Source organism: Octopus bimaculoides, chromosome 4 (assembly GCF_046866305.1).
Source record: "Octopus bimaculoides isolate indiv1 chromosome 4, ASM4686630v1, whole genome shotgun sequence".
Taxonomy (NCBI): Eukaryota; Metazoa; Mollusca; class Cephalopoda; order Octopoda; family Octopodidae; genus Octopus; species Octopus bimaculoides.
Window position 1 is genome coordinate 101582207 of NC_142931.1, and position 12354 is coordinate 101594560.

Below are 12354 nucleotides of genomic sequence, written 5' to 3' on the forward strand. Positions count from 1 at the left end.
GGTCTAATATGCTATGATCTAAAGAAGTTTAATCTAAAGTGATTTTTGTATAAATACACTATAGTCTAAAGACATTTTTGTCTAAATGCCCTTTAGTATAAAAACATTTCAGTCAAAACTCTCTTTGTCTAATAACTATTTTGTCTATAGAGTCTCAAAAGAAAATGTAAAAGATCTAAATAACTATACTCTAATAATCGTTTTTGTCGTAAGACGAAAATACTTAGACGAAAGTGACTTTAGACAAAAATGCTTTTGACCAAAGTGTCTTAGACTAAAGTGGTTTAGACCAAAGATATGTATATATATATATATATATATGTGTGTGTGTGTGTACATATATATGCATATATATATATATATATATATATATATATATATATATGTGTGTGTGTGTGTGTGTGTGTGTGTGTGTGTGTACATATATATGCATATATATATATATATATATATATATATATATATATATACATGTATATATATATATATATATATATATATATATATATGATTGACCGTTGACTGAACACTATTCAATTTTTTTTCTCCGTGTTTTTCTCCTTGTCTCCGTATTCTTTCTGTTGAAGAGCGTAGCTCGAAACGTCAAAGACTTTCCGTATTCCCGAGCGTCATACTAATATATACTTTTGTTATTTACACCACCTGTCCTCGTCTGTTGTTATTATTTGTATATTCTCCCATATATATATATATATATATATATATAAGGAAGTCGATTTGTTGGCAGAACTTATAAAACCTGTTTGAGTGTATAAAGCTCTAGAAGAAAATAGCTTGAGTGAAAAAACTTGAGCCACTTTAGGATAGTTTTTTCTAATGCATGACTACTCAGTGGCATGGTTGAAATCTTATAGGTTAATAATAAAGGCTTTTCAGCTGTATGTGACCCATAGCAGTCATATACATGCATGCACGACTGCACGCACAACATTTGTCGATAGTGGGAGAATTGTAAATTATGTGTTTAAATAGACGGAGTGCAAAAAATTTTAAATAAATAATGTTGTAGGGAGAACATACAAATACCGTAAAGACAAAGATATTTATGCACAACAAAATTGAAATTCGCTGAAGTCAGTTTTTAGGCAGACATGTTAAAACTGAATTAAAACACACTGGGTGAACAAAAGTTAAAAATAACTCAATTGTATTTCAGGGAGAATGTACAAAAACCGTAACAACAGAGATTTTTACACATGACTAATTGAAATACATGGAAGTCAATTTGTAGAGAGAAGTTAATAAGTGTGTGAGTTAAAGAGAGAGAGAAAGTGAGTGAAAGAAACAGACACAGACTAAAAGAGAGGAGCTATTACAGAGGGTTAGAGAAGCAAAGAATGAGAAAAAGAGAGGGAAGAAAGAAATAAACAGAGAGGGAAAAGAGAGAGAATCGGTTGAAAACTGCAGCAGTTTTTAGAGAAAAACCCATATAAAACACCGTTTCTCCTGGTTTCTCATTTTACATGGAAGATCTGGGCAAAATGTTATAATGCATGACCATCATTGGCACATAAGTAATGTGTGTGTAAAGTTTGGTAAAAATCGGTTAAAAACTGTAGAAATGCATATGTACTACACACACACGTCCTTTGTTTTATGTATATATATATATATATATATATATATATATATATATATATATATAGTTAAAAAAAACAATCACAAAAAAACAAAAAAACAACAAAGTGAGGACGTGATATGGATAGTATTATTGGACGCTCAGGAAAGGAAAGAGAGAGTGTATGACGTTTCGGGCGTAGCCCTTCGTCGGAAAGATGGAAAGTTCGGAGAATGGAAGAACGGAGAAAGAGGAAAATGGTACCGATGCCCACGAGGTTACATGATGAAAAGACCGGAAGAGGAGGTGGTGGGGGAAAAGTTCTTTCTAAGATAGGAGAGTGAAAAAGGGAGATGAATCTGTGCGTTTGCGAAAGTCTGCGAGTGTGTGTGTGATAACAGAACGTGTGTGTGCGTATGTATGTGTGTGTGTGTGTGTGTGTGTGTATGGTTTGGTGGTTTATCTGTTAGTGCGTTTGTGTGTGTGTGTGTGTGTGTATGACGTAGTGGAAGAAATTAGTAGCAGGACTGGTTAGTGGACGCTGTAGACAGTGTAGGTAGAAGGTCAACAGGTGGTTATTTGGGTGTGTGTGTGTTCGTGTTTGTGTGGGGTTGTCGGTGTTAGGTACGTGTACGTGTGTGTGTGTATTTTGTATGTGCGCGTGTGTGTATGTGTATGTTTTCTGTGCGTGTATGTGTGTTTGTGTGTATGTGTATGTTGTGTGTATGTGCGTTGCTGTGTACGTGTGTGTGCGTGCGTTTGCTATTGTATATGCGTGTGTTTGCTATTGTATATGCGTGTGTTGTTTATGCCCGTGTGTGTATGATTGTATGCGTGTCTGTGTGAGTGTGTAGTGTTGGTGAGAAGTGTGTGTATGTGGGTGTGTGCGTGTGTGTGTATATGTGTGGATGTGCGTGTGTGTGTGGGATTGTGAGTGTTAGGTACGGGTGTGTGTGTGTTTATGTGTGTCTGTATGTGTTTCCGTGTGCGCGTGTGTGTATATTTTTTGTGCGTGCGTGTATGTGTATATTGTGTATGTTTTCGTGCGTGCGTATGTGTTATGTATATGAGTGAGTATTGTGTATGTGAGAGGTGTGTGTGCATGTGTGTATATGTGTATGTGTGCATGTGTGTATATGTGTATGTATATATATATATTGACAGACAGCATATTGACAGACCGGTCACTAGTCAATCTTATATACACAAGTACTATAATCTTTTTAGGATCTCCCCAAAAATTTTTTCATGAACCTTCTGATTCTTTTAATGTGCTAGTTTCCTGGTATTAAATTGATATTAATTAATATCGAATTTTTACCATATTATGTTAATTATATATATATATATATATGTCTGTGCATATTTGTATATGTGTATGTATATACGTATGTGTGTGTGTGCATGGCTGCACATACACACAGATGTTGATGGGTGCATGGATGTGTGGTTTAGAAATTTATGTTAAAACCACATGGTTTAGGGTTAATTCTTGGTGTGTGGTACTGTGGGCAAGTGTCTTCCAGTATAGCCTTAGGTTGACCAATGTCTTGAGAATAATTGGTAGATAGAAACTAAATGAAAAACATACATGCATTCATATACACGTACATATATATATATATATATATACATATATGTATGCATATATATATATATATATATATACATATATGTATGCATATATATATATATATATATATATATATATATACATATATGTATGCATATATATATATATATATACATATATGTATGTATATATATATATATATATATATATATACATATATGTATATATATATATATATATATATACATATATGTATGTATATATATATATATATATATATATATATATATACATATATGTATGTATATATGTATATATATATATATATATACATATATGTATGTATATATGTATATATATATATATATATACATATATGTATGTATATATGTATATATATATATATATATACATATATGTATGTTTATATATATATATATATATATATATATATATATATATATATATATATATACATATATGTATGTATATATATATATATATATATATATATATATATATATATATATATATATATATATATATATATATATATATATATATATGTGAGTGTATCTTTGGCGATTTTCTTCCTCCATCTTCACTTCTTTTGGACTTTTCTCTATTTCTGAAGCAGAGCTTTGCTCAAAACCTAAAATCCTCTTTCTTTCCTTTCCTGAGCATCTGATAATACAGTACTTGTACCACGTCCTCACGTCATTGTTTTTTCTTGTTTGTTCTTCTTTGTTTGGATTCAATATATATATATATATGTGTGTGCATGTGTGTGTGTGTGTGTGTGTATGTATGTGTGTGTGTGTATATATATATATGTGTGTGTGTGTGTGTGTGTGTGTGTGTGCATATATATATGTGTGTGTGTGTGTGCATATAAAATTTTGTGTGGATTAACGATACAACCATTGATTTCATATAGAAAAGATCTCCACTATCTTCAAGCAATCCACTTGGGAATGTTGGTAATTGTTTCCATTTTGGATGAGATTACATAAGATTACACAAGACTATGGAGGATTCCAGAATAAATACACAGTTGAGGGAAGGTGATTTATAAGGATTTCTGAATTGCTATCTCTTGCACTAGCCCTGGATTTTTCCAAGAATTTGTGTTCACCATAGATCGATTAATTTGTTAATTGTATTCTGTAATATTGTTCATGCACTCCCACATTTATAAATACATATATATTTCTACAGCATTTCTTTTGTTGATGTTTGAGCATGTGAATAATTATCATTTGTGGATTTAAAATTAGTCTATGAGGCTGCAATTTCAGAAATATATTTATTAGTTCATATGCATATATTTTTGTGAATTGTGTGATTTCATGAATATATGTTGTGTTTATGTTATACATATATTTGTAGTTAAGAATTTCAGCAGGATTTCCAGGGAGTATATTAGTGTAATGCATATTGTGCTTGGTATTGATCCTTAGAAATAGAGGCACACACAAACCCCATATAAATTGGGATATCATAGTCAAGACCAGCAAATATAGAGGATGGGGCAGCAAGTGTGACTTCTGTATCACAGAAAAATTAAACATAACATCAACAGAGAACATTTTGAATATTAAGGAAGAAACCTTCTCCCCTTGCATGCACAAACATCAATTCATACTATGAAATTTGAAGCCTGACTCCCACTCCCCTCACTCACTCACTTTACCAGCTATCTAACCAGGGTAAAACTTTAAAATTTTGGATATTGATTATATGTACAATTTGCATTACACAGGTATATGTACAGAAAATCCAGCTCCAAAAAGGCCTCCTGATAGCAAATGAGAATGGACACCAGCCAGCCCAAAGGCTGGGGTGGGCTGCACCTGCCTACCTCAGTTGCTATGGCATTGAGGTAGATCCAGCTACCCCCGTTAACGAGGAAAAAACCCGGATCTAAAACACTTGTTGATGATGATGATGATGATACCCAGGAATTCATGCTGAAATTCTTAGATACACATATATGTATCACATATGCATAACATATATTCATGACACATTATGATTCACAAAAATACATGTATATGAACTTAAATATTTTTTTGTGAACTTGCAACATCATGGACTAATTTTGCAGCAAAATCTTGTGAAATCTTAATAGGCGCAGGAGTGGCTGTGTGGTAAGTAGCTTGCTTACCAACCACATGGTTCCAGGTTCATTCCCACTGTGTGGCACCTTGGGCAAGTGTCATCTACTATAGCCTCGGGCCGACCAAAGCCTTGTGAGTGGATTTGGTAGACGAAAACTGAAAGAAGCCCATCGTATATATGTATATATATATATATATGTGTGTGTGTGTGTGTGTGTGTGTGTGTGTGTGTGTGTGTGTGTGTGTTTGTGTGTGTATGTTTGTCCCCCGTCAATTAGCGGTTCGGCAAAAGAGACCGATAGAATAAGTACTAGGCTTACAAAGAGTAAGTCCTGAGGTCGATTTGCTCGACTAAAAGTGGTGCTCCAGCATGGCCGCAGTCAAATGACTGAAACAAGTAAAAGAGTAAAATGATATGTACATGCTCAAACATCAACAAATTACATGATGTATATATATAAAATAATGGGAGTGTATGAATGTTCTTGCATAAGATAAGGAATTAATTAAACTATGGAGAACACAAATTCTTGCAAAAATCCATGGTTGGTACAAGGAAGATAACAAGAAATTCTTATAAGTTTCCTCCCTTGATCTATGTCTTTATTATGAATTCCTGCATATTTTCATGTAACTTCATGTATTCTCACCCAAAAGAGAGACAGTTACCAGCATTCTTAAGTGGATTGCTTGAAGATTGTGGAGATCTTTTCCCCATAAAATAACTGGTTGCCTTGTTAATCCACAAATAATGACATTTTTACCAGCAGCTTTGTTGCCTATGCCTACCATAAAACCATGTCCAGCCATTGAGAGATTCCTTGTGTGAGATATCTGATGAATAAGCACCTTACTTGAGAAACAATTGTTAGTAACAGGAAGGGTATCCAACCATACAACACTACCTCAAATAGGTCTCATCCAATCCATGCCAGCATGGGAAATGTGGATGCATTGATGATGATGATGATGATGATGACGACATATACTCCCTGCGCATATGATACATGATACCATGTAGCTGATTTATAAACATCAATATTCACAGACTTTGACACTAATTCTATTTAACATCCCTGAAGCCATCTTGCTGGAGAATCAAGAATCCAATTCTCTTCTATTTCTACCATTTCCGTTCTGTTCTAGAAAGTTCTTCCGTTCTGTTCCACCGTTGCTTTTGTTTTTTTCTTTATTGTTTTGTTACTCTCTCTCTCTCTCTCTCTCTCTCTCTCTCTCTCTCTCTCTCTTTCTCTCCCACTCTCTTGCTATTCACTTCTGCTCCCTCTTCTCTCTCTTTCTTCTCCCACTCATTCCTCTCTCTCTCATCCTCCTACTTTTCTCTCTTTCTCTCTCATTCTCTCTACTTCCACTCTTTTCTCTCACTCTCTCTCTTTCTTCTTCAAGCTCTCTCCTCCCACTCTTCTCTCTCTCTCTCCCTCCCCTTCCCCCTCTCTCTCCCTCTTTCTTTCTCCCTCCCCCCCTCTCTCTCTCTCCATACAGAAGCCAGAGCACTTGCTATTGCTGTCACTGTAATTTGAACCCTCTTTCATAATGTTCCTTTAATTTTCTTTGTTCGCTGTTGTTTGTTGTTTTTGTTGTTATCACTGTTATTTATAGTCACCATTGTCAGTGCCATATTCATCATTATTGTTACTGGGGATTCATATTGGCCATCATGATGCTGAGGAGTAGGAGTAGGAGAAGCATGTTATAATTTGTCTTACTATTAACACCAACAGGAAGCTGTTATAACCATAATCAGCATCATCATCATAATCACAAAAACCATTGTCGTGATTTTCATCAGATTTATCAGCAGCAGTAGCAGCATCTCCATCACTACTACCACCATCACATATATCATTATCATAAACATCATCATGTATACCATCATTTCAATTGTTATTTATGATCTATAAAAATTACATGCAATGCAGAAATAGCATGAACACAATATTCAAACTGTGAGATATACATAAGGGAAAGAATAGAGAATGTACCATATACATGGAGATTGTACAGCGTTGGTGGTGACTGTACTGCATAGGCAGAGAGAGAGAGACTGTATTGTAGAGTTGGTGGTTATGCTGCATCAACCACCAAATGTCCCTTCATTCTAACAATATAAGGTTATACTATAATACTCAACTATATAAACACACAAGCACCAGCACGTGCACACAGAAGGGACAAGCATACTAGGAAGTACATGTGACACTGTTTCAACATTCATATCATATATAGGAAACATAGTCAAGAAGGCAAAGCTCTGCAGAAATATATCTGAGTGGTCACAAATATCTTTTGTCCTTCTTATCTTTTACTTGTTTCAATCATTAGGCTGCAGCCATGCTGGGGCAACACCTTGATGAATTTTTAGATAAATGAATCAACCCCAGTACTTATTATTTGTTTTTTCTTTGTTTTTTTTTTTAAGCCTGGTACTTTCTCTAGTGATTTCTTTTGTCAAACCACTAAATTACAGGGATGTAAACACACCAGCACCGGTTGTCAAGCAATGGTGGGGGACAAACACAGACACAAAGACACTCACACTTATATATATATATATATATAGAGAGAGAGAGAGAGAGAGAGAGAGAGAGAGATGAATGGATGGATGGATGGATGGACGGACTGACACAATAGGCTTCTTTCAGTTTCCATCTACCAAATCCACTTACAAGGCTTTGGTTGACCTGAGACTATAGTAGAAGACACTTGCCCAAGGTGCCATGCAGTGGAACTGAACTTGGAGCCATGTGGCTGAGAAACAAGATTCTTACCAGACATCCATGCCTTCATGTATCACCCTTCACCAACAGAAAACAAAAATAATAGTGTATAACAAACAATGTGTTACATACCTCTGAGATTAATGAAATAAATTACTAGACATATGGCATAGGTCATTGTAATCAACTATATCCCCCCACCACTCACCAAATTTGAGGCTTCGTACTTATGGAAGAAATCACAGACCTGTCATAAACCCTAATCTGTTCCCAACAAATTAACCCACTGTAGCCTAATCCTTCAGCAATAAACATCTTATTTCACAGCATTATAAGCTACACCAGAAACAGAGCCAAGTATTCAGCACCCTACGACAGCTTCACAATGTGCCTCTGTCCTGTCCTGGTTATGACTATACAGCAAGGACCAGTAGTTTTTAATAAAACTGGACCTGCAGCCTTATGAGTGTGAGCCCAACACTAACCACTTGGTCACACACCTTCACTGTTTCATGTACTACAATATATAATGTGCTTCAATGATTTCTTCTTGTAAATGGATAATAGACCAGGGAGAGAGTGTTATACTTTTGTGTTCAGTGTGACAGTTTGGGTCATGAAGTTTACAACTTTCATGTTAGCATTGAAATCTGTATATGACATAGGTTTTCTAAAGTAAAATATATTCAGTGGCTTGCAAGTTTGAGGTCTTATATTGAAAACATCTTGGTGTTTTTATTATATATTCTAACTAGGATCAGAATATTCTTACTATATATTCTATGGTTAGTTAACGGTACATCTTGTGTACTATTCTTAGGCAAACAGTATATACATCTTACAATCAAACAACCTGAGATACCTTAAAATGCTCGGCCAAGGTCCCCTTTCACTATCTAGTTGACCGTGTTTGCGCTCAGAGAGACAGAGTGGCTGTAGGTTCGCTACTCAGGCCAACATTTGCGGCAGTCTTTATGGTAAACATTTAAACCATCATCATCATCATTGTTTAACGTCCACTCTCCATGCTGGCATGGGTTGGATGGTTTGACATGGAGCTGGTTAGCAGGGAGCTGTCCAGACCCCAACTGTCTGTTATGGCATGCTTTTCTACAGCTTGATGCTCTTCCTAACAGCAACCACTTTACAGAGTGTACTGGCTCCTTTTTACATGCCACCTGCATAGGTGCATTTATGCAGCACTGGTACAGGTGTATTAACACAACACCAGCATGGCTGCTTTTTAAGTGGTACTGGCACCTAAAAGACAAGCCTGTATGTGTGGAAGACAGCAATTTTACTTCGCCTGATGTGTCTTATCAAGTACAGTAAATCACCACCAGGCACATTCATAACATTTTTATTGTGATAGATATGGAAAAACCAGTAGATAATCCTTTAAAAATTACGAACTTAATTCCATCCTTGATTTTACAATCTGACATTCATCTGAAGGCAGCAAGCTGGCAGAAACGTTAGCACGCCGGGCGAAATGCTTAGCGGTATTTTGTCTGTCTTTACGTTCTGAGTTCAAATTCCACCCAGGTCGATTTAGCCTTTCATCCTTTCAGGGTTGATAAAATAAGTACCACTTGCATACTGGGGTCGATCTTGTCGACTGGCCCCCTCCCACAAAATTTTGGGCCTTAGTACCTAGAGTAGACCCAGTATGCAAGGAAAAAAAAAATCAATAATTGCAGTTTTCTTGTATACATGTAAAGTGATGGTGAGTGTTCAATATATGCTTGCATTCATGCATACTATATATACATGCATGCATGGTTGTGTGATTAAGAAATTCATTTCATAGCCAAATGGTTTTAGGTTCAGTCCAACAGCATGACACCATGGACAAGTGTCTTTTACTATGGCCCAGGCTGATGAAAACTTTGTGAGTGAATTTGATAGATGGAAACTGAAAGACCCTTGCAATCTATCTGTTTCTTCATGTATTTTTGTGTATGTTCATGTGTCCTTGTTTTGACCAGGGAAATATTACCTCACTCAGAAACGGGTGATGGTTAATGACCAGAAGGGTTTATGGCTGTATAAAACCTGCCTCAACAAATTTCATCTCACCTATGCAAGTGGACGTTAACATAATGATAATTTGATGATGATGATGATGTATATGATATATACAGTGGGCTTCCACACAGTTTCCATCTACCAAATTGCACACATTAAGTATTGGTTAACTTGAGGATATGGTAGAAGATACTTAGAGTAAGGTCCAATGCAGTAGAATTGAACCTGGAATCATGTGGTCATAAATCAAACTTCATTACTACACAGCCATACTCAAAACCAGTATTCTAACTTTATAGTTAATAACCGTCCCCATTGTTTTCTCTTTAATGTAACAAATTATTTTAAAATATTATATTAACTACTTTTTGAAGAACATTCTAAATAATAAGTATCTGTTTGTTTGTAGGTCCCGGGAACGAACAGCTGAGGACTTGGAAATTATCTACGAGGAATTACTGCATATAAAAGCACTGTCTCACCTCTCCACAATGGTCAAACGTGAACTGGCCAGTGTTTTAGTGTTTGAATCTCACAGCAAGAAGGGCACTGTTTGTAAGTACTTTTTGTTAAACATTTTTTATATTACTTATTACTACTCCTTCGTACTATATCAATTGTTCCTTTGTACAGATATGAACATTCTCACAATTCTTCAGTTAGTTGTTATTTCTCCTGATCAACATCTTTATCATCATTGTCATCATAGTCATCGTCGTCATTCTTTCCCTTTTCAGGCAGATGTAGGGCATGCTTCCAGTACATCTCACTTGTTCTATTTGTCTGGCAACTTATCTGCTACACTTTAATATCTGTAACTTCTATACTCAAGTCAGAGATCAATTATGGAATTTCTGACAGTGAAGGTGAGAGAAGACAAACATGTCAGACATTGAAAGGACCAGTTTGATAGTGGGACCAATTCCTAGAAGCCATCCAGCATAGAATCACAGTGAACCACATTTTTGTCTGTAATCATTGAGAAATTAGGAGCATGTTACACATAGATAGAAACATGACACTTAGAACATTCAACTTATTGATTTCAAAGAGTAATCTCAAGTTTTTTACAAATATGGCAGACATGATTCTCAAGGCATTGCTCTATTTTAGAAAAGCAATCAGATTTGTTACATAGGTCACTCATACATAAAGGCATGGTAATTTTTATCCTGTCTGTCCTCCATATAATTCAAAAAGAAATATTTAAGTATAGAATGCTTCTTAAACAGATTAGTTATAATAAAATGTTTTCTGAGTATTATATGTGTGCATAAACAAAAACAATCAGTGTGTGTGTATATATATATATATATTCGCCATGATAATCGCTGACCACTACATTTATATTTGTTTTCTCCTTGTTTCTCTCCTTATTTCTTTCTGTGTTCCTTTCAGTTGAAGAGCGTAGCTCGAAACGTCAAAAACTTTCTCTATTCCTGAGCGTTAAACTAATACATCCATTTGTTGTTTACACCGCCTGTCTTCGTCTGTTGTTTTTTCGTAAATTCTCCCATATATATATATATGGGTAAGACCTAATTCACTCATATTTTTAGGTGCAGGCAAGGCTGTATTGCTAAGAAGCTTGCTTTGTAACCACATGGCTTTGGGTTCAGTTCCACTACTTGGTACCTTGGGCAAGTAGTGTCTACTACTATAATATCAGCCAATGCCTTGAGAGTAAATTTAGTTGATGGAAACTGTGGAAGGCTATCATATATATACAGGGGTTGGACAAAATAATGGAAACACCTTAAAATTTCAAACAAATTTATTTTAATACGGGGTAGAACCGCCTTTGGCAGTAATTACAGATTGAATTCTATGAAGTATGGACTTGCACAAAGTTTGAATTGTTTCCAAAAGAATTTTTGTTCGTTCTTCAGCTTAAACAGTCTCCAGTTCTTGTAGTGATAATGGTGGAGGATATCGACTCTTTACTTGTTTTTTTTAAAATGCACCATAAATGTTCAATAATATTAAGATCTGGGGTCTATGGTGGCCAGATAAGATGTTCAATTACACTAGAATGTTCTTCATGCCATTCAGTAGCAACTTTAGCTGTCAATTGGTGCATTATCGTCCTGAAAGATTACCTTCGGAAACAGTTCCACAACCACATGATGGATTTGATCAGATAAAATGCTTAAATAGCCTTGACTATTAATTCTGCTCTGAAGGCAAACCATTGGGCTGGCGGATTTCCAAGATATAGCCCCTAGATCATTACAGATCCTGCTCTATGTTTAAAAGTTGGAAGAAGGCAGTCTGGGTCAAATGTCTCTTTTGGCTGTCTCCACACATATACTCAGCCAG

At 35.4% G+C, this 12354-nt stretch overlaps 1 protein-coding gene across 1 annotated transcript in view; it reads left to right on the forward strand.

Annotated features, from left to right (window-relative positions):
* The window catches only part of LOC106867327 (rap guanine nucleotide exchange factor 4), an 828140-nt gene that overhangs the window by 741706 nt on the left and 74080 nt on the right, over nucleotides 1–12354 (forward strand). Inside the window, exon 9 of the mRNA XM_089350109.1 lies at nucleotides 10445–10590. Coding sequence (XP_089206235.1) covers nucleotides 10445–10590 — 146 coding nt within the window. The remainder of the gene's footprint in view (nucleotides 1–10444; nucleotides 10591–12354) is intronic.